At 40.1% G+C, this 23,961-nt stretch overlaps 1 protein-coding gene across 3 annotated transcripts in view; it reads right to left on the bottom strand.

The window, feature by feature from the left end:
* UGGT2 (UDP-glucose glycoprotein glucosyltransferase 2) overlaps nt 1-23,961 on the bottom strand; it is a 183,941-nt gene that overhangs the window by 4,978 nt on the left and 155,002 nt on the right. For 2 of the 3 annotated variants that reach the window (XM_032864140.1, XM_032864141.1), the window contains exons 32-38: nt 22,411-22,509; nt 20,697-20,781; nt 17,576-17,758; nt 15,488-15,648; nt 14,744-14,858; nt 7,008-7,124; nt 2,281-2,407 (exon numbers count right to left, since the gene is read on the bottom strand). In XM_032864140.1, the coding sequence (XP_032720031.1) occupies nt 2,281-2,407; nt 7,008-7,124; nt 14,744-14,858; nt 15,488-15,648; nt 17,576-17,758; nt 20,697-20,781; nt 22,411-22,509 (887 nt within the window). Of the gene's footprint in view, nt 1-2,280; nt 2,408-7,007; nt 7,125-14,743; nt 14,859-15,487; nt 15,649-17,575; nt 17,759-20,696; nt 20,782-22,410; nt 22,572-23,961 lie in introns of those variants that run through there. The other variant, XM_032864142.1, reaches the window with a different exon arrangement.

Here is a 23,961-nt window from a genome sequence, read left to right as displayed (position 1 = left end):
GTCTTCCAACTTTATACTGTACACTTCCATATTGTTTTACTGTTTACAACATATCTTACATTTGTAATTCAAAATTAAGTAAAAAATTGCAATAATCTTACATAAAACTTTTTTAAACTTCTCTTATTATTATATATAAATACATATGTAAACTCAAACATGCCATTTTTCTTTAAGATGGAGTCAATCATATTACAAATATTACTTTATGTTTTTAACTTAAAATATACTGTCAGCAAAATATATTTATCTCAATTCTCTTGAAAGTCTACACTATATTTCACTGTTTGTGTACAATAATGTTTATATAATCAATAGTCTCTTAATGGATAAATTATTTATTTCTTTTTTAAAAGTAGGTCACGCCCAGCATGGAGCCCAGCGCAGGGATTGAACTCATGACCTTGAGATCAAGACCTGAGCTGAGTAGATCAAGAGCTCGAAGCTTAACCAACCAGTTGTAGCCACTCAGGTGCCCCAATGGAGAAATTATTTCTATCTCATTAAAAACAATAGTGTAACAATCATACGTATACATACATCATTTCTTTTTTTAATTTATTTTTTAAAAGATTTATTTGACAGAGAGAGAGTATGTGTGTCTGTGTGTGTGGGGAGGGGCAGAGGGAGAGGAGGAAAGAGAATCTCAAGGTGACTCCCTACTGAGCATCGAGCCCAATGGGGGGCTTGATCCCACAGCCCTGAGATCAAGACATGAGCTGAAATCAAAGAGTCGGCCTAACCGACTGAGCCACCCAGGCACCCCGTCATTTCTCTTTTATAACGTAAATTTGTTAAAGTGAATTGCTGGGTCAAAGGGCACACATATTTTAAATTTTTATACATATGGTAATATTTCCTTAATTTATACAGCTATTGTATGTATAAGTACATGAGAGTGCTCACTTGTCAATATCCTTGCTAACACTGGATATTATTAACCCTTTAACTCTTTCCAATTTGAAAGAGAAACATTTCATCTCATGTTCTGCGCCTTAAAAAATTTTTAAGTAATTATGTAAAATTTCCTTTCTTCGTTTTCCTTTTTTCCTTTCTCCCCCTTCTCTGTCTTATCTCCTTCTCTTCGAAACAGTTACATCACAACACTGACAGAATCTTCTTCTGCACTGAAATGGTGACTTAATTAAATTATTTAATTTATTGGGATGCCTGGGTGGCTTAGTGGGTTAAGCCTCTGCCTTTGGCTCAGGTCATGATCTCAGGGTCCTGGGATCAAGTCCCTCCCTCATCAGGCTCTCTGCTCAGCAGGGAGCCTGCTTACTCCTTTCTCTCTCTCTGCCTGCCTCTCTGCCTACTTGTGATCTCTGGCAAATAAATAAATAAAATCTTAAAAAAAATTATTTAATTTATTAATTAAAAATACATGAGTGTGTTTTAAATACTGAACTTCTCAGAAAATAACACACTGGTTTTGTTAAGGAATACAGAAAGTCAAGATGAACACAACTTCATGCTTATGTGAGAAAGTTTACATACAACATTTTTATGTTTATATTTAACATTTGAATGTCTTGAAAAAATAAAGTTTAATAAAATTAAGAATTTTATTCTGAACCAATGGAAAGAATTATTGTTGAGGATTAATGTAACCTGTGAAAAGTCTGTACACGGACTGGAGCTCAGTGCTATTTTTTAAAAAGAGTAAAGAAAAACAGAGAACTAGGCACTGATGAGGAAAGAGAATTATGAGGCAATCAAGAAGTTTGTATTGGCTTTAAAGGAATATTCAACACTCATTTGTTGAAGGTTTATGCAGAGCGATGAAATGCCCAGGTAACCACGGTTTAATCTTGGAAATGGAAGCACATGGAATCCTAGTCCTGCTGTAGCCCTGACTAAGGCTGCTCGAACCAGGAACCCATGGGAAATCCCTATTCTGTAGGAGATTAATTTAGGAGATAGGAGGTAGTATTTCTAGTTACTATGTAAGTCTTTTACTAAAACTCAGGGCTTGGATTTTCCCATTTGGGAAATTCAGTGTAATGTTAAAGATGGGCATTTTGCTACTTCGATTTTTTACTGCTGGTGTCAGGAGGCTGATGCCGCCGCACTGGGCTCTGCGGTGAAGTTCTCTCCACGGGGAAGAGAGTCTCTGTCCACGTTTTTAATTTGTGGGCTTAGCCCACATAAAAAGGAAATTTCTTAAAGAAATTCTGATCTCATCATTTAATAAATTCACCAAGAAAAGAGTTCGTAATCTATTATACTCTCAGTTAATGCAATGCGTGGTTCCGACACCACCGCAGAAGGGTGACTTACTTGCGTTTTTCTTCTTGTTTTCCAGGTGATCTAACAGTCGTCGGATCTCCGTGTCATACTCCACCCATTCTGGGACAATCCTGGCAGCAGCCTGTAGCTTGGGCTCTTTTGTTTTGGGATTATTGCACTAAAAGTTTAAATGAAGTTGTGTTAATGAAAAACTATTGCCCTCGTATGTTCGTTATACTTCAACTAAGGAAAGAAGGAAGGAAAGAAGGGAGGGAGGGAGGAAGGAAGGACTGACCATTGTTCAGGAAACATAAAGGAAATGCTTGAGGACATTACTAAGTCACTAGAGCAAACAAAAATGCATTTTGTAAAAAGCTGAGTCCTAAGTACCAAATATTTAAAGTTCTTAAGTTAGTTGAATGGGGAAAGGATCAAGTGAAATGACAAATCATACTTTATGCAAGCAGTAAGTGTTTAATGCAAACACCTCAATCAGAAATTTTTTATTTTTTAAAGATTTTACTTATTTCTTTGTCAGAGAGAGAGAGAGAGAGAGAGAGAGAGAGAAAGCACAACCAGGGGGAGAAGCAGGCAAAGGGAGAAGCCGGATGAGGGACTTGAGCCCAGCACCCTGGGATCATAACCCAAGCCAAAGGCATATGCTTAACTGACTGAGCCACCCAGGTGTCCCTCAATCAGAAATTTAAACAAAAATTGTTTTAAAAACATTCTGATCTTTTTTTTTTTTTTAAGCTTTTATTTATTTGACAGAGAGACACAGTGAGAGAGGGAACACAAGCAGGGGGAGTGGGAGAGGGAGAAGCAGGCTCCCTGCCGAGCGGGGAGCCTGATGCGGGGCTCTATCCCAGGACTCCAGAATCATGACCTGAGCCGTAGGCAGATGCTTAACGACCAAGCCACCCAGGCGCCCTAAACATTCTGATGGTTAACAAGTAGTTTGTCAAACAATTCTACAAACTGTTTTGACAAAAGATCTAATTCCATGACCATTTTGTAAAAGAACATAGACTACATTAACAAATATTTTCTTATCTTTTCTTCGGGCTAATGTCTGGTTTATATGCTTTCCGTTTTCCACAGACAAAAGTATTGGTTAGTCTTTAGAAATCCCATGAGTTTCTTTAGCAAAAACGACCATTCCGCTTCTTATGCCTCGCTTCTATTTAGCAACTGTGATGATATTTAAAGTCAGTTAACTGGAAAAAGAAAATCAGTTAACTGGAACTCATTTGTCAAAATATTGACAGGTGTGAAATGCAGAGTAGTTTATAAATCTCATGTCTAGAAATATTAACTAGTCTACCTGACACAGTGGAAAGCCAGTGGGCGTGGCTCTGCAGTCAGGTTCCAACTGCACACTCACTAGAGGAGACACCCATACAGTGTGTGTGTGTGTGTCTGTGTGTGTGTAGAGGGGGTGTCTGGCGAGACCCATACAGAGTGTGTGTGTGTGTGTGTGGGGGGGGGTGTCTGGCGAGATCCATACAGTGTGTGTGTCTGTGTTACTGTGTGTGTGGGGGGGGGTGTCTCGTGCTCCACACAGAGGAGGAAGACAGTCTCCAAGGTTCCACTGACACAGGACCCAGTTAAACTACTCAGTGAGCAACTGTTCCTACCATGGAGTTCCTCGGGAAATTAAAAGGTTAAAAGGCAAAAGTCTCGTAGGAGAAGGATCTGACTGTGGACGTAGGTGACAGTGCAGAGGACGATGTCTGCTGATGGGCTGCACAGGAGGTGTGAGGAGAAAGGTCACAGGGGCCCCCAGAGTGTGCGGCTGGAGCCATGTGAGGAATGGAGACGCCACTGACGGAGACACGACGGGCAGTGGTGGGAGCACAAACGCCCCGCAGTTCCACGAGCCTCCCGTTTGCTCCCTACAAGGCATTCACAGAGGCTGCATCTGGAAGCCTACTGTACGCGACATTCCCTTGTAGCTGCCTCAACTTGCTTCCTCCTTAATTCCTGTGGGAAAGCTACTGGTTATGAGCCATGAGCCTAGTGTCTTGATCCTTTCCTCACCAGATATTTTCAGTTCATTCCACTGTGGATTTTTTCTATAGTCATATATTCCTGAAGTAAGTGGGAAAAGAGGATTTTCTTCGCAGAAATTAACCTTACAGACAATACGTTCTATAAAGTGAAGATAATCGAACTATTTTGTTTCTCATTTTAGTTGTGTCAGAAACTGTTAAAAATACTGTTTTCCTTAATATTTTGTGCTACAATATTTTCCCCCTATAATCTGTATCAATGGTGCTTAAATAGGGCTATTCTGCCCCTTAGGGGAGCTCTGACAAGGTCTGGACACATTTTGGGTGTCAGGCCTGGGGGTGGGGTCCTATCGCCATCTAGTGGGTAAGGCCAGGGACGTGCGAAACATCCCACAGAGCGCAGGAAGGTCCCACACGGTCCTAAACATCAGTAAGGCCCAGGTTGAAAACCCTGACTGAAACGGTGCAGAGTATCATGACATTCATAAATGCTCTCCTCACCTTCAATGCCATTAATCGTGCTTTCTTCTCTTCATTAGGCCATTTCCTCGGGGTTTTTCTGCACTCCCTTAACTTTTTCCCCAAGAAGCCAGCCCAAATTAGCATGTTCTCTCATTTTGAAGTGTTTCTGTGGGAGGGATGGCTAGCTGTCCACCAAAATTCATGCCACCTTTTCTCTATGTAGACCCACCCATTCCTAGGCAGTAGCTGCCCACTGGGAATGCCATTTCTCAGCCCCTCTTACATCTACATGTGGCCACACAACTAATGCCCACCCAAGGGGGCCACGGCTTTTGGGAGTCAGGAAGCATTCCTGCCACTTCTTCCCTCCACTCCAAGATCAACACTACACAAGAGAAATAGGATGGAAACTACATATGTCATCTTAAATTTTCTAGGAGCAACATATAAAAGTATAAAAAGAACAGGTGCAATAAATTTTAATACTGTATCTTACTTAACCATGTCCAAATTATCAGTCAATATGTAATAAGTATAAAAGTTAGTAATAAGATGTTTTTACCTTATTATTGTACCGAGTCTTGAAAATCTATCTTACACATTACAGCCCATCTCAGTTCAGACTAGCAACATTTTAAGTGCTTAGGGGTCCACATGTGGCAAGTGGCCGCCATCCTGGGCAGATCAGCTCCAGATGGATACAGAGATGACAGGACCTCAGAGGATTAAGGAGCCCCAAGTGGATGGAGGGTGGTCCTTGAGTCATGGGGGACAGGGAAGCTACTCACGGACAGAATACTCACATAGATCTGTACTCAGGTGAGGAAGAAACCACTGAAATTTAGGGTTATAGTTAGTTCATGCTAACCTAAGTACTAGAGACCCCCAGGAGACCCTCTGTCACCAATGTACGAGTCACAACCTTTTATGTCCCAGCACAACCTTAACAATCTCTTAGGAGTTTCGTTCAGTAATGTTCTTGACCTCTCTTTAGAAAATTCCCTTCTTTCTTCTTAACAGTGCTATCTTACTTATTTCTGCTACATTCTATTACCTTTGGTTGCAACCTGACATACTGGCCTGCTACGTTTTTTTCTATACATTTCTACGCATACCTAGAAAAATGTCTATTTTATTGTCCTGTCTTTTGTTCAAAATTGTATGAATGCTAATATTTTGACAACTTATTTTTTACTGAAGAACTTGTAAATAATTATTTAAAACTTAAATTAGCACAAAAAACATTCTTTTTCTTTCTAAAGAAAAAGAATGTCAATATCTCGTAACTATTAAAGATAATAAACTATTGGAATGTGAGTTCGAGACAGCTGGACAATAAATTAGTTTCAAATATTTCACATCTAGGAGAGTTACACTGTGTAGCATAGGATCTGCTTAAAATCAAAATGAAAATAAATTTCTCAAAAGGAAGAAAAGCAGACACGTAAAGGATAATTTAGTAGACACAGAATTATTTCGGTCGTCTTCATTCGGGAAAAATACTGGCAGGAGAACCAAACTGGTTATACATTAAGATGAAAGTTAATCCATGAGCACTTCAGGCAGCTCCTGGCCTTCCTTTCAGACGCCCCTGAAAAGTGCCCGAGAGAGTAATGCAGTGAGCCCGAGATCGCCGTCCTCCACACGGCCTGCTTGCATGGATGGCCCTTGGCCGGCATCTGGGAACGTGGGTTTCAGGAGCGTTGCCATCATTCCTGGTAAGAGTAGCACAACAGTGCCTGAACTGTGCCAACCCATGCTTTATACTGAACCTGCTTTCCTTTTGGATGTTGGGAATTTTCAGTGTATTTCCTTTTTAAGCGCCTGACATGCGACAGGCAGGGGGAGTGCTTGCGAGCGGCCCCCGGTAAGGAACATTGGGTTCCTGATGAGCTGCCCTGGGACACACCACCTCACCAGTGCTGTGGAATTCCTCACAGCTTCAGGGGTTGAGCTGGTCCCGCGTGACTGCCCAGGGAGCGGGCTCTTGGATGCCTGCCCCTGGCTTGCTCTGAACTTTTCCCCCCACACCTCTTCCCTGTGTGGACATGGCATGAAACCCTGCCATGAGCAGGGCGATATTCTGAGTTCTGGGAGTCCTTTTAGTGATTCCTCAACCCTGGGGGTGGTCCTGGAGGCCCCCCAACATGGCTCTGTACTTGGCCAACCTAAGTGAACACCACAGTACATGATAGATGAAGCAGCAGGGTGCCACGGGGGTGCCATCCAGGCTGTAAAAGAGAAATTATTCTCCTTGAACACGTTCACACGTGCTTGCACGCAGACAATCGCACACACACTCACCAGATCAATGGTTTTGGCTCTCTGTTTGGAGTCGTCGTCACACCATGTTTCACACCACAGCCAGTCTTGAGGAAGAGACTTAATGGCGACTTGGTAAATCATATTATTGGGGAGATCCTATAGAAACATGATTTAAACAAGGTACAGAAATTAGGCAGAGGGAATGAACTTGATGATGCCAATTACATTAAAAACAAGTTCAAAAAAACATTCGCAGATCTAAGATATCGATTTTTAAGCTACTAACATACTTACTATGACCCAATCATCTTGTGTGATGATGAACCCGGGGGCTAGAACTGTGCCCAAAGCTGTCCTGGACATCACCCCTGACATCAGGGATGCAGTGGGGAGCCCAGACATCCACCAGCCCACATGCCCCAAATGGACAGCCGCACCGCCTCCGCCCATCCTGAACCAGCACACTGGTCACCCGCACTGGGCCGCTCTTGCCATTGCTGTCAACATGCTGGCACCATGCCCTCTGGATGTGGAGGGCACCCTTTCTTTCTCTGTTAGGAAATAATGCTCCAGGCTTTCTAAGCAAAGACTGCTGACACCTGGGTTAAAGAAAGTTTACAAGGCAAATGAGCCTCATAAGTGACAAAGACCTCACAGTCCTGCCTACAAGCCCATGCGTGACTGAGCCCAGTCAGGTCTTCAGAGGAGATGGCCATCCCTGGGGCCAAGATGATTTCAGCGTCATGAGCGACTGTGGAGCAGAATGCTCAGCTACGTCAGGCCCAGATTCCAGGCCACTGCAACTATTTGTTATTGCAAGTGGCTATGTTTTCTGGTAAGTTGTTAGGAGCGATAATGAATTCGGGGTGGTTATAGGATTTGGACTTTCCAAATAAAGCTGCTACATCTATTCATGCACAAGTCTCTATATAGACATATACCTTTTCTAAAGATTTATTTATCTATTTATTTAAATTTGGCAGAGAGATCACTAGTAGGCAGAGAGGCAGGCAGAGAGAGAGGGGGAAGCAGGTTCCCCGCAGAGCAGAGAGCCCTATGCGGGGCTCGATCCCAGGACCCTGGGATCATGACCTGAGCCGAAGGCAGAGGCTTTAACCCACTGAGCCACCCAGGTGCCCCTAGACTTATAGTTTTATTTCCCTTGAAGTAGACTGACTGGTCATAGGGTAGGAGTAAATTCAAATTCATAAGAAACTGCCAAACTGTTTTTCAAAATGTCTACAGCATTTTTTATTTTTTTATTATGTTAGTCACCGTACAGTTTTTGATGCTGTGTTCCATGATTCACTGTTTGCATGTAACACCCAGTGCTCCATGCAGTACGTACACTCCTTAATACCCATCACTGCGCCAACCCATCCCCCCATCCCCCACCTTCCAAAAACCCTGTTTGTTTCTCAGAGTCCATAGTCTCTCGTGGTTCGTCCCCCCCTCTTCATTTTTCCCTTCCTTCTCCTAATGTCCTCCATGCTATTCCTTATGCTCCACATATAAGTGAAACCATATAATTGTCCTTCTTGGCTTGACTTATCTCACTCAGCATCATCTCCTCCAGTCCCGTCTATGCTGATGCAGAAGTTGGGCATTCATCCTTTCTGATGGCAGAGTAATACTCCATTGTATATATGGACCATATCTTCGTTATCCATTCATCTGCCCAATGAAGGGCATCTTGGCTCTTTCCACAGTTTGGCTATTGTGGACCCTGCTGCTATGAGCATGTGGTGCATGTGGCCCTTCTTTTCACTACACCTATATCTTTGGGGTAAATAACCAGTAGTGCAATTGCCGGGTCAGAGGGCAGCTCTATTTTTAATTTTTTGAGGGACCTCCACACTGTTTTCCAAAGTGGCTGCACCAGCTTGCATTCCCACCAACAGGGTTACAGCATTTTTACCTGCTCATTAGCAATGTATGCACCCTTGTCAACACTTAGTATGGTCTTTTTAGTATCAACCATTTTAATGGTGTGTGGAATTATTCATTATAGTTTTAATTCTCATTTCCCTAATGACTAATCATCTTCAGCATCTTTCCATGGACTTATTGCCACTTGATCATCATCTTTGCTGAAGTGTCTGTTAAAATCTGATATTTTAAAATTTTTATTTTTAAAATACTTTATTTTTTAAAGATTGGTTTTTAAATTTTTTTATTATGTTCAATTATTCAACATATAACACATCATTAGTTTTAGATGCAGTGTTCAACGAATCATTAGTTGCATATAAGACCCAGTGCTCATAACGTCATGTGTCCTCCTAAACTCCCATCATTTGGTTACTCCACCCTCCCACACCCTCCCTTCTGTAACCCTCAGTTTGCTTCCTGGAGTCCAGAGTCTTTCATGGTTTGTCTCCCTCTTTGATTTCTTCCCATTCAGTTTTCCCTCACTTCCCCAGTGGTCCTCCATGCTATTGCTTATGTTCCACATGAGTGAAACCATATGATAATTGTCCTTCTCTGCTTGACTTATTTCATTAGCATAATTCCCTCCAGTTCCATCCACGTTGATGCAAATGGTGGGTATGCATCCTTTCTGATGGCTGAGTAATATATATGGACCACATCTTCTTAATCCATTCATCTGTTGAAGGGCATCTCACCTCCTTTCATAGTTTGGTTACTGTGGACATTGCTGCTATGAACACTGGGGTGCAGGTCCCCTTCTTTTTATTAAGCCTATATCTTTGGGGTAAATACCTAGTAGTGTAATTGCTGGGTCGTAGGGTAGTCCTAGTTTTAATTTTTTGAGGAAACTCCATACTGTTTCCCAGAGTGGCTGCACCAGCTTGCATTTCCACCAACAGTGTAAGAGGTTTCCCCTTTCTCCACATCCTCTCCATGGAACACTTGTTTCCTGTCTTGTTAATTTTTGTCACTCTAACTGGTGTAAGGTGGTATCTCATTGTGATTTTGATTTCAATTTCCCTGATAGCTAATGATGTGGAACATTTTTTCATGTGTCTGTTGGCATTTGTATGTCTTCTTTGGAAGACATTTGTATGTCTTTTCACATCTTCTGCCCATTTCTTGACTGGATTATTTGTTTTTTGGGTGTTGAGTTTGAGAAGTTCTTAACAGATCTTGGATACTAGCCCTTTACCTGATACGTCATTTGCAAATATCTTCTCCCATTCCATGGGTTGCCTCTTAGTTTTGTTGACTGTTTCCTTTGCTGTGCAAAAGCTTTTTATCTTGATGAAGTCCCAAAAGTTCATTTTTGCTTTTGTTTCCCTTGCCTTTAGAGACCTGTCTTGAAAGAAGTCGCTGTGGCCAATGTCAAGGAGGTTGCTGCTGGTGTTCTCCTCTAGGATTTTGATGGATTCCTGTTTCACATTGAGGTCTTTCATCCATTTAGAGTTTATCTTTGTGTATGGTGTCTAAGAGAATGGTCCAGCTTCACTCTTCTACATGTGGCTGTCCACCCAACACCATTTATTGAAGAGACTCTCTTTTTTCCATTGGATATTTTTTCCTGATTTGTCTAAGATTAGTTGACCACAGAGTTGAGGGTCCATTTCTGGGGTCTCTATTTTGTTTCTGATTTTTTAAAAATGAGATTGTTTTCTTTCTTCTTAATGAGTTTTGAGAGTTCTTTTATATATTTGTCAATTATTTTCTAATGTGAGTCACACTTTTAACAGGTCTAAAAACATGTGCATAAACAATTTTCTATCTTCTAAAAGTTTTACATTTTATCTTTAGATCTATGATGTGTTTTGAGTTGATTTTTGTACATGAAATGTGTTATGAATGGGAGTGTTTTTGTTTTGCTTTGTATATGGATGTCTAATTTTTCCAGTGCCATTTTAGAAGGCTGTCCTTTTTCCACCGCACTGCCTTCACACCTTTGTCAAAAAGTCAATTATTCAAATGAATGGGTTATTTCTGGAATCTCTATTCCTACATATGGATTTAATTACCTGTTTTTACACCAAATCACACCATTTGGTATCTTTATATTAAATCTTTATATATATCTTTATATTAAATCTTGAAATCAGGCAAAATAAGTCTTCAAACTCTGTTCTTCAAAGCTGTTTTGGCTATTTTGGGTCTACTCCATTTCTATATGAACTTAATTTTTTAAATGCTATTAGAGAGAGTATCATCTTTTTAGCTTCCATTTCCAACTGTTGCTAGTAAATAGAAATACAGAATTGACTTTCATATACTGATCTTATATCTGCAGTATTACTAAATATACTTATTGGTTCTATATAACTTTTTAGTAGATTAGAGAGGATATTCTACATAAATGATTCTATTGTCTGAAAAAAAAAAGTTACTTACTCCTTGCCAATTCAATGCCTTTTATTTTTCTTGCCTTGTTGTACTATCTAGTACCTCCACTGCAATGCTGAATGGAAATGATGAGATGTTTTTGCTTTGTACCTGATCTTAAGGGGAGAGTATTCAGTATTTCACCATTAAGTACAATGTTAGCTATAGGTTTTTCATAGGTGTCTTTTTTTTTTTTAAGATTTTATTTATTCACCTTAGAGAAAAAGAGCTGGTGAGCACAACAAGAGGGGGGGAAAAGCAGAGGGAGAGGGAGAGAGAATCGGAAGCAGACTCTGCACTGAGCGTAGAGCCCAATGTGGGGCTCAATCCCATGACTGTGAGATCATGACCTGAGCCGAAAGCAAGAGTCAGACACTCAACTGACTGAGCCACCCAGGTGCCCCTCATAGGTGTCCTTTACGAGGCTGAGGAAGTTCCCTTCTTGTGCTACGTTGCTGAGAGTTTTTATTAGGAATGGATACTGGGATATATCAAATGCTCTTTTGTATCAAGCTGATCATGTGATTTTTCTTTTTTTGGTCTGTTAATTAGTGAATTACACTGACTGGTATTCTAAAATGGAATGAACCCAGGGATAAAGTCCATTTAATTATGACATAGAGTCTTTATTATATATGCTGGATTTGATTTCCCGAGATTTTTATTAAGGATGTATACACCTGTTCATGTGGGATGTTGGTCTGTAATTTTCCTTTCTTATAATGTCTTTGTATGGTCTTAATGTCAAAGTCATTAATGTTGGCTTCATACAATGAGTAGAATTGGCATTGTTTCTTTCTTTAATATTTGGTAGAATTCCCTAATGAAGCTATCTGGGCATGGAGATTTAAACTAAACTCAATTTCCTCCATTGACACAGGGCTATTCAAACTATTTTATTTTAAGTGCATTTTGGTAGTTTGTGGCTTTTATTTATTTAAAAAGAAAAAGCCCATCATAAAAAGAATCACAAGATCCAACTCATGGAAGACTACCAGATGCCACTCCCTGGCAGTAAAACCCACAAAGGCTGGACATTCTTAAAATTGTTCTCTGTGGGTAATCCCACAACCCCAAGACAATGGAAAAATGAACCGCCCATTGTAAGTAATAAGCCTAACGTTAAAGAGTAAGCCCCTCCCTGTACGATTAGCTAACTTTAAAAGATTTATAAAACTCTTTGTTAGAGGCAAAGGGGAGGGTTCCCTTCCCCATCTGGGAGGAGAGACCACTACTCTGTGAAGTCTTTTAAGTAGCCGACTAGACTGGACTCTTCCTAACTGAGATCACAGATTCTTCTGAACTGAAATATATACATATTCTGCATACAGGTTTGTCTTTTCTGCTCGCAGAGACTTAGTAGCATTATCCAAGGGCTTACAGAGCTATCCACTGAGGGAGGATTCCATTTAATATTGCATTAGACCAACAGACCCACTTTAGAGCAAGGAAAGGAAGCCTGGCAGAGGGCACATGACCAGGAGATCCCATGGTCCAGCCGCATACAACACCACCCAGAAGCTGCTGGCCTGACAGAGCAATAAATGATTTACTGAAGGCACAGGAGGTGCTACCTTGGGGACAAGACGCTGCAAGAATGGGGTGCAGCATGTGTTCTAAATCACCAACCATCATATGGTGCTGTGTCACCATATGGAAGAATGGGTCCAAGGGGCAAAGTAGAAGTGATCCTGCTTATCCTCGCTCCCAGTGACCCTCTTGGGGAGGCTGTGCTTGTTATCCCCCTAATTCTGGGAGGTTTTGGGTCCAATCATTAGGTTAAATGACTCTGGAAATTAGTCAGATATTGAGAAAAAAAGTTGCTTATCTGTTAGGAAAAACAAAATGTAAGGCAGTAGCCAGGTGGGACACAGAATGAAGGGAGTTTGTCTTAAAGATCAGAGACGGAGACATGTTTAACTGATGATGGAAGGGAGTAAGAAAAAGGTACAGTAAGTGAGCCAGGGCATGTGGTGGGAGGAAGAGGCCTAAGGATGGAAAAGTGAAGATAAAATATGATTAGTTTTGAAAATGTTGAGCTGAAAGTGAAAAAATTACACGTTAAGTCGAGACGGTCGAGATATCCAATACAGAATGTGCCAAGGGGAAAAAGAGGATGCAAATGTCAGATTTTGAAGTTTACAAGCAGGGAACTAGAGCGGTCTGGATCCATGTACTGAAAATGAGTCTATGAGACCATTCTCTTACACCATACACAAGAAAAACTCAAAATGGATAAAAGACCTCAACGTGAGGCAGGAATCTATCAAAATCCTAGAGGAGAATATAGGCAGTAACCTCTTCAACATTGGCCACAGCAACTTCTTTCGAGACACGTCTCCAAAGACAAAGAAAACAAAAGTGAAAATGAACTTTTAGGACTTCATCAAGATAAAAAGCTTTTGCACAGCAAAGGAAACAGTCAACAAAACTAAGAGGCAACCCATGGAATGGGACAAGATATTTGCAAATGACATACCAGGTTAAGGGGTAGTATCCAAGATCTATAAAGAACTCCTCAAACTCAACACCCAAAAAACAAATAATCCAGTCAAGAAATGGGCAGAAGACATGAAAAAACACTTCTCCAAAGAAGACATACAAATGGCTAACAGACACATGAAAAAATGTCCCACAGGATTAGCAATAAGGGAAATTCCAAACAAAACCACACTGAGACACCACCTTATGCCAGTTAGAATGGCAAAGATTAACAAGATAGGAAACAACAATTGTTGGAGAGGATGTGGAGAAAGGGGAACCCTCTTACACTGTTGGTGGGAATGCAAGCTGGTGCGGCCTCTTTGGAAAACAGTGTGGAAATTCCTCAAACAATTAAAAATAAAGCTATCCTATGACTCTGCAATTGCACTACTGGGTCTTTACCCCAAAGATACAAATGTAGTGAAAAGAAGGGCTATATGTACCCCAATGTTCATAGCAGCAATGGCCACAATCGCCAGACTCTGGAAAGAGACAGGATGACCTTCAACAGACGAATGGATAACGAAGATATGGTCCATACATACAATGGAGTATTTCTCAGCCATCAGAAAGGATGAGTACCCAACTTTTGTATCAACATGGACGGAACTGGAAGAGATTATGCTGAGTGAAATAAGTCAAGCAGAGAAAGTCAATTATCATATGGTTTCACTTACTTGTGAGCGTAAGGAATAACATGGAGGACACTGGGAGATGGAGAGAAGTGAATTGGGGGAACTCGGAGGGAGAGATGAACCATGAGAGACTGTGGACTCTGAGAAATAAATTGAGCGGTTTGGAGGAAAGGGGGGTGGGGGTTTGGGTGAGCCTGGTGGTGGGTATTAAGGAGGGCACGTATTGCATGGAGCACTGGGTGCGGAGCATAAAAAAAATGAATCTTGGAACACTGAAAAAATAAAATAAAATTTTAAAAAGGAAAGAAAAAAAAGAGAAGAAAATGAGTCTATGAACATTCTACCTACCTGATCGAGGTTTGAAAGACTGTTTGGATCTTGACTGAGAGCTTGGTACTGGCCCCGGAGCCTGTCTCCTGCTGCAATTCTTCTGAACTTCTTGAGATCCACCACATACAAGGCGCTGCAAAGGTGAGGAGTCTTTGGTGGCCCATGTTGTTCATGGACTTTTACTTTCCCCCAGTGACGGTCCAGAGGGATGGGACTGACTTTTAGATATCCCCGGGTCTACTAATGATGAAAGCTTTCATAAATTTTCTCCCAATGTCCAATACCATTTCCAACGGGTCTGAAGTTCATTATAATACTATTAGGATCCACATCCTCGTAGAGTCACAAGTTTTTCCAAGACACCATGAAAGTCATGGCTCTCCAAAACAACAGCTTTGAAGACAGTATGCTCATTTTGTGACGTAACCAACTAGTTTATCTTTAGTAGTTAGGAGCCTCTCGCTTGAGTCCTATTAATTGGGTTTAATGCCTGGCTCAGCTATGCACTAATGGTATAAGCCTGGGAGAGTCACATGAATGCTGCCTGTTGCGGTTTCCAGGTTTCCACAGCCGTTAAATGGGGATAATGTCATCTCAAAATGTTGTCATAGAGATTTTACGGGTTAGTACATGTAAAGTCTTGTAAGAGTGACGGGCATGCCATAGACACTAACAGGTTGCCATTGTTGTCTGATTTCTAAGAAAACTGAGTATTGTGATCCAGTAACTTGTTTAGTTACTAAAAAGCATAAATTTTCTTACCTGATATGGTATTTCCTTCTTAAGAGATGTGATGCCCAGTATCCTTTTTTCCAGAAACGATATCCATCCATTTCAGTGCGGCTATCACAAAATGGAGTATACCCGTAAGGTGCTCCACCCAGATCGAAATCTCGGAGTTCTTTTAGGTCATGTCTCACAATCTAAATAATTAAAATAGTTTCTCTGATGAAGATTATAAAATAATATTATGTTATTATAATAAGCCCTTTTTATGTGAATCTCAAATAATCACCTGACTGTAGAAATAAAGAGAATGGTGCTTTTCTCACAGCTCTTTCAAGCAGCAAGGAGTTTACTGAGTTATTTCTTCTCTTGTTCTTTCAGGTGAAAGAAACTGGGGCGCCTGGGTGACTCAGTTGATTAAGCATCTGCCTTCTGTTCAGATCATGATTCTGGGGTCCCGAGATTGAGCCTGAAGTCGGGCTCCCTGTTCAGTGGGGAGTGTGCTTCTCCCTCTGTCCCTCTCCCTGCTTGTGTGCTCTCTCTCAAATAAAGTAAAATCTTAAAAAAAAATGAAACCAACAATGGCTATGCTTAGTCTATATGACAGTGGTCTTATTCATTAATAAGGATAGTTTATTACATCATTTTATTTTTTAAAAAATTTTATTAATTTGACAGCATGAGTAGGGGAGGGGCAGAGGGAGAGGGATGAGCAGATTTCCTGCCAAGTGTAGAGACTGACAAAGAGCTTGATCCCAGGATCCTGAGATCATGACCTGAGCTGAGCTCAGAGCCACCCAGGGGCCCCTTGTGATGTCACTTCGATCAAGATAGTTTAAACAAAATGTACTTTGGAAATAAATTAAATATTTCACAAGTATTCTTACTTACTTGATTACTCTTAGGTTATCAAGATATAGATTAGTAATTCAAAATCATCTTATGATAAATCTCCATTATTGTAATATTGGCAAATATTAGTCTGAATGATAAAGAAAAACCTCTTGATTATCCTTAATGGCTTTAATGAAATAACAGTAGTAAGTTCCTTTTTTAAGATTTTATTTATTTTAGAGAAAGCGCGTGAGCGTGAGCAGGGTGAGGGGGGAGGGAAAGAATCCCAAGCAGACTCTGTGCTGAGCCTGATGGAGAGCTCGATCCCATGACCCTGAGACCATGACCTGAGCTGAAACCAAGAGCTGAGTGCTCAACCAACTGCATCACCCAGGCGCATTTTTTAACAGATTCAAGCCTGCTGGAAAATATCACTGTGTAAGTTGGGGGAAGGTAGAAGAAATATATTTTATGTTAAATGGTATATTTGGAAGTGCCTAGTTCATCAACCACATTTGCTTGTCTTCTTACTTTTTAATTATAATAATTCATATAGATCAATTTGGAAAATACTATAAAAATAATAAAAGTTTACAATATAAATAAATTCTAATATAGGATTTGAATGTACTTTTTATCCTAAATATAAATTGAACTAACTTGTACTCTTAATTCATATAATGTTAATATCTACATTTTACTGTTCTACTTAAAAATTCTGTGTATTTTTCAAATATTTTTTCCCATTAATGATTACAAAGGCATGGAAGGGAGGGAAGGGGGAAAGTCACAATTTTTGGATATATAAATTTTGAAACCTGAGTACTATAATGGTTTTTAGTAGCCAAATTTGGGACATTTTTTTCCCTTAGAAGGAAATGAGAGTTGTCTGTAATCACAAATTTTTTTTAGCAAGAAGAAAGAGCTCATTTTAAATAATCAGCTCATATTCATAGGAACTCAGACAACTACTTTTATTGTGACTAGGATCAGTACTTTTTTAATTACCAAAATTTAAAAAAAACTACTACTTCAGGGAGAAAATTGCCATGTCCCAGATAGTAAATGGTACTTCTTGCAGATACATTTGAGTTTCCCCTGGAATTCTGACAGCTTTTTTTTTTTTTTTAAAGACACTTCCTTTATGTGTCCCATTCATGTCATGTATTTTTACGTGGCATAGCAACAAAGATAATAATGAACAGTAGCAATATAAACCGAGTCCCTACACCCAGACAGAAGTGCAAAAAAAGTTTAAGTACTACCAAAAACTACAGTTAATCTTATCACCTGGTCAGCATCAACAAAAATGATTTTGTCCACCGCCAGAGGAAAGAGGACATCGAGGAAAAGAATTTTGTAACCCCAAATAATCCTCTGTTTTTCAGTCTGCTGATGGAGCCAGCTGGGCCACCTGTACTGCACGAGTTCATACTGGAAGCCATACTCCTCGGCCATGTGAGGAATCACCTCCTACACACACACACACACATACACACAAATCAAAGAATATGCTCAAGGAAGAGAAAATCGTTTTTGTTTTAGAGAAAAAAATTAACATTTTAAAAAGCAGAGTTTACCATAAATTGTTACAAACTACTTGGTAAAATGCCTCGACTACTTCTACAACGTATACCTATTAATGAGTAATATGAAAACGCTAACCAATATAAAAATACAAGCATACATGAAACTATGTGATCTAATGACATTAAGGAATAGGTACGCCATATTGAACAGCAAGTTTATTAAGTAAGATAAATGCTCCCCTAGTTCTTACTACCAACGTTCGACTTGAGAAAGCCTGACTCTACAAGGAAGAGCGTCCGGATCTGGGAACACTGATGTGTCACACAGTGCATGGGTATGTCAACATGCTGGTTGCCCAGAGACAAAAGAAAGAGGGAGGGCAAAAAAAACACAAAATGAGCTGTAAATTGATAAATTAGGTTTTCTACATGAGCTCCATGTTTGAGATTTATGACTATTTAATTCAAGAATTAAAAATCCAGGGTGGTCATTGTGGTTCTAGATGTTTGGTATTGGATTCAGTGTCTTACAGACTTAGAGCATCTTACCCTGTTTAGGGCAGTATTTCATTAACACCCTGTTGGCTAAGTTTGGCTCATGAGCCCCGATCTGAGAGGGAGTGTGGTCAAGGTCGGGGGGAGGGAAGATGGGTTAGCAAACAGAGAATTTGCTTTTTTCTCCTCAGTTCTCATTTGGAGCTTGTTGCTGGTTTTACACCTAGTTTAATTTTCTTCCTGCTTTTGTAAGAAGAGTGTAGATTTAAATTACGTTCCTTACTGTAAGCACTGGTTTTATCTGTGAATTGAAATGCTGCAATTATGGCCAGAACGGTTGCTGAGAATCATTGTTTTGATTCCAAAATTTAAAAAAAAAAAAACACGTTAGGAGAAAGTAGAAGAGCTCTCTAATCAGCAAATATGCACTAACATTGTCACTGAGCACTCACTAGGTGCCAGGTATTTTGTAGGGCCTAGGGATACAGAAGCGAAAAAAACAGACCAACTCATGGCCTTCATAAGGCTTTCGAGGGGGTAGGTAGAAAATGAATGGAACAGTTGAGTCACCTGTAGAACACAGTGCTAGGGGAAAGTAAAAAGGGGAAGGAAGCAGAGTGAAAATGAGAAGGGACTGTAACTTCAGATTGTGTGGCCAGGAAAGGATTATTCCCTAAGTAGGTATAAGTCAGCAAGGATTTGAAGGAAGAGAGAGAGAGGTTTTGAAAATTGTAAGGAAAGGATCTAGGGTACTAGTAATTTCTGCATCTGACTGGCTACACAGGTGTTTTAACTTCGTAAAAATTCATCAAAGCTGCACATTTACAATTTGTACACATTGTACCTCACTGAAAAGTTTCAAAAAGATGAGCATTTTGAGGGAAAGGAATGAAATTCCCCAAAGAAGGAAAATATTATTTCAGATATGCTATTACTTCTGGCCACGTGGTAGAGGAAGAACACATGCAGACATGGAACATATTTCTACGGAACAGGCTCGTGCCTGCTGTGAGAATCTTCGGACGGAGCTATCTCAGTTTCTGCAGGATTAATCCCTGCGTGCAGTGTTCGCCTAATAGGATAACATCAAAAACTTGGTAACAAACTAGTAAGACTTGTTTATATTTATGGGCTCTTTTTCAGTTGTTTATCTGCTCCTAAATGAGCAAGTGATGTGTCACTCTTGGTGGTGGTGGCGGGAGAGGCTGTGACATAGGGTTAAGCACCTGGGCTCCGAGGGCGGAATGCTTGGGGTCAGATCTCAGCTATGTTCCTAAGTAGCTGTTTGATCTCAGGCCTGGGCTTTAAAGGACAAATCTTGCTCAAAGAAAGGTTGGGCCCTTTGCCCAGGGGTCCTGGGAGGTAACCTCTGTCCTCCTACTGTCCTGCCTGGGGCCACACCGAAAAGTCTATGCTAACAGTGGGACGTACAGCTGGGGCTCTGAGCCACAAGGTATCAGCTGTAAGGTATTGCTATGCTAAACCGTAACTGGCAGGATAATGGCTCTCAGTTCTTTGCGCTCTTCTAGTTAACCTCTGAACCTGAGGGTGGGCTTGGATACCTCTTAGCTGTATAGGGTGGGAGGTTATATAATTTCTGAGTCCTGGTTTTCCGGGAATAGACCTTTCTGGAGAGCAACTACATAGGAAAAGCTCTCAGCAACGTGCTGGCAACAGGCATACAAACATGGCTGGCCATGCTTATTTCTGCTTTTACCCTTGGTTTTGGATTAGAGGAGGAGAAAGCCTTTGAACTGCTACTGAATGAGACCCTAACTTACATGAAATCTGATGAATCTGTCATGAGAATAGGGAGACACAGAGTACACTTTGTGGCAGGGGCGTGAGGCTGAGTAAAGGGTAAGAGCGGTTGACCATCTGAAAATGTCTCCAGATGCACGGCGCCATTTTGCATACAGTACCCAAACCAGCCCCACAACAGCGTGCTGCACCAAGACAGATAGCCTTTTTGTTCTCAGAACTATCCAGCTATTTCCTACGGTGCAGTTTTCATATTCTCCGATACTACTGTCCCAGCCTATCTTTGTAAAATTAGGACAATCTAATTCTTTTTATTGACAATCTGAACATGTCTTTCATTGCCAAATTTTATTTAATTATATTCATTACCATGAAAAACCACTCATCTTTCTATTTTGAATTTAGTTAAAAATAAACCATCTCCTTCTGTCCTTTTAAACACTTCTTTAAATAAAAACAGCATAGAATTTTTCTTCAGATAAAAGAATAGTGGATACCAAAGTTTTAAAATTGATTAAAAGTAGTAATTTCAAAAGACTCATTCTGAAATTATGTGAACTTACGATATAAAGAATTTACTCTTCAAACATTGAACTATTCTATAATAAAAAAATTAATGTACTTACTTTAAATGTTGGTGAGAGATAATTTTTTAGAAACCAGAATTTCACAGGTGTTTTGGTGTTACGTAAAACAGAAAGCATCATAATTCTGTATAAAATAGGAATGTTAAACCCAATAAGTTAGTATCAATAGGAGTTCACTCTGTTCTTCCTAACACTTTTAATTATTACACACACACACACACACACACAATTACTTAAAGGTATTAAGCTTTCACTCTGAATTATGGAGAAACAGACTAAAGTACCTTCACAAATTATGGTTCCTCATCAAGTATGTAATGTATAAGGATACACATACACACACACACTCACACCCCACATAGAATAAATCAATAGCTTTTTGTTTTTCTCCAGTTGACTCTGAAATAGCCTTGTTTAGTTGAACTACCTTCTCATCTCTACTCTATTACTGTGTCATTAATACCAGGTGTACAAAACTGCAGGAGTTGAATAATCTCTATTAGTAAGTTCACTGGACAGACCACTTGTCTTGCTATGCTAGATCTCTGACCAGGGAAGATACAGATGTATCTAAATTTCCATATTAAAATACCAAGACATACTCAAATAGTTTTGAGGGATTCTCTGATACTCTTCTATATAAAAGGTTAAAAAAATAGCCCTTTCTGGTTAGGAATTAAGCTTTCCTCCTCTTACCCCACCCGTCTTTTTTATAAAATAAGGTATTTCCTCACCAGAAAAGGGAAATTTACTACATATACTTTCTCTCACATATCATATTGTTACAACGTATGTTCATTTCCTAGCCATAGAGAATACCAATATTCCAAATCAATCAAACTCATGGAATTTAACTGTATTTTAAAAATATACTGCTTGGGACACCTGGGTGGCTCAGTCAGTTAAGCATCCAACTCTTGATTTCAGTGCAGGTCATGATTTTGGGGTCATGGGATCAAGCCCCACACTGGGCTCCATGCCCAGTGTGGAGCCTGTTTGAGATTCTCTCTTTCCCTTTCCCTCTGCCCCTCCCTTGCTTGTGCTCTCTAAATGAATGAATAAAATCCTAAATATATATATATATATTTATATACATATAAATATATATACACACACACATATATATAGGCGCCTGGGTGACTCAGCTGGTTAAGCCGCTGCCTTCAGCTCTGGTCATGATCCCAGTGTCCTGGGATCGAGTCCCACATGGGACTCCTTGCTCGGCGGGGACTTCTCCCTCTGCCTGCTCTGCCTGCTGCTCCCCCTGCTTGTCTGTGTGTTCTTTCTCTCTCTGACAAATAAATAAAATCTCTTAAAAAATATATATATATATATACACTGTTCTCATAATTTTAGGTAATCTCAGGGTTGTGAGATCAAGCTCTGTGCTCAGCGGGGAGTCTGCTTGAGAGTCTCTCCCTCCTCCTCTACTCCTCCCCCTACTTGCTCATGCTTGCTCACTCTCTCTCTCTCAAATTAATTAATAATCTTTAAAAAGAAAGAAAAAAGCAAGGTACAGAACAACAAACGTTGTTACTACTTAAGTAAAAAGTTAAAAATGAAGAAAATGTATTTGCTTATCTACCTATGTCTTTGGTAAGCTATGAAAATACCGGTTTCCTGTTGGAAGGAGACTGGGTAATAAGAAAACAGGTGGATTACTTCACTGTACGCTCTTTCGTTCTTCTGAACTCTCGAAATTCTTTTTGAACCATGTACTATTTTCAAAGCATTAGATAAAAAATATACCTACCTTAAAAAGCGTTCATATAAATGGCCAGAAGCAACTGAAAATATGTTTAGAACATCTGCTTCCTTTTTGTCTTTTTCTTTATGCAACCTTCTTGTGAAACTTGAATAAGAGAGTATTGACAGCTTCTTAATATGGATTTGTAAACTTTACATACCTAAATACTAAATTTAATACGCAATAAAATTAGGAAAGCCTCTCAAAATAAGCCCCATCTCATACACAAAAGTGACTGAATCTTTCATTTGGGGTGTATTATAATGTATAATTTTTTTCTTCCTAGGTAAAAAATTTATTTAATTTTTATTTTTATATGCACAGATATTTAGAACGACTAAAATTTGGAAAAGAATAAACTATAATCACTAGAGATATATTTTGCCAAACAGGACTTTTTTTGACAGTATTTTTCAAATCTTTTCTTATTGTAATCTCCCAAATAAGAAAAATACAGTTGATACTCCCAAGTTATGATTAAACTTAAGATAAAAAAGTGAAAGCATTATGTTATATACAGTATTTATGTGTCTGGAGGAGTTACCATCCCCAACGCGCTCCTTCTCCTTTCCCAACACAGCAGTATTTGCTTCTGGTACTTTCTGTACAGCAAGTGGCTGTGCTACGGTTTGACGGTCACCTGTATTCATTCTTGCCTCCACCCTCTGGTTTTAATGGAAGCCAATGGACAAATACCTTTAAAATGCCCACATTCTGCTTCAGTATCCTGTCAAACATACTACTCTCCAAATGATCTCAAAACGAGAGGGTCTGAGCCCTTGTCAATCAGTAACAGTTCAATGCACGTAAAGGAAGAGGAACAGCATTCTTACCAAACAAGAAGTCAACTACAGAAAAAGAGGCATAAACTGTGCACAATCCCAAATGCTGGGAGTGCTTCGGATTGGCAAAATAAAATCTGCCTAGGTTGTTGGATCTATCCGGCCTCAAGTTTCTATTTCTTACCTTCGATTATCACTGGTTCTCCATCACAACTCAAATGAAGCCCAGCTCTCTGAGATGCACTTTCAGAGTTCTCTACAATGTGGATCTATGGCAGACAGCTTTTGTGTTTCCTCACCTAACATCTTTTATACTTCTAGTAACAATAACCTAGTATTTGGGGGGGGGGCATTCCTTCTCCACTTTCATTCTGTGAGATCTAGGTGGGATAGGCCCTCTCACTGGCTCCAGAGGTAGGCATATGGCCCAAGCATGGTCAGAGTTACAGTGACCCCCATTTGGGACAAATGGCTAACAAGTGGACCAATGAGTCAGCCCTGGGACTTTCTGGAAAGAAGCAATCTCTTCCCACTGGAGATGGCAAACTTCTTCTTCTAAAACTTCATCTGAAAATGAAGGAGGCCAGAGACTAGAACGGAGACATGGAGGAAGAGTTTCTGGACCACAACACCTGAATGCCCAAAGCCAGCTCTGCTTCTGGACTCAACACACGTGAGCCAATCAGTCCTGCTTTGATTAATACAGGCCCCAACCTAATTTATAGATTCCCCATTATATTCAATGTCCAGGGTGTCCACTAAGCTGGGCTACTTT

This window comes from Lontra canadensis, unplaced genomic scaffold (genome assembly GCF_010015895.1).
Source record: "Lontra canadensis isolate GAN:19392208 unplaced genomic scaffold, GSC_riverotter_1.0 scaffold26, whole genome shotgun sequence".
NCBI classification, from domain to species: Eukaryota; Metazoa; Chordata; class Mammalia; order Carnivora; family Mustelidae; genus Lontra; species Lontra canadensis.
The sequence above is the reverse complement of the archived record's forward strand: the minus strand, read 5'-3'. Positions and strand labels throughout refer to the sequence as shown.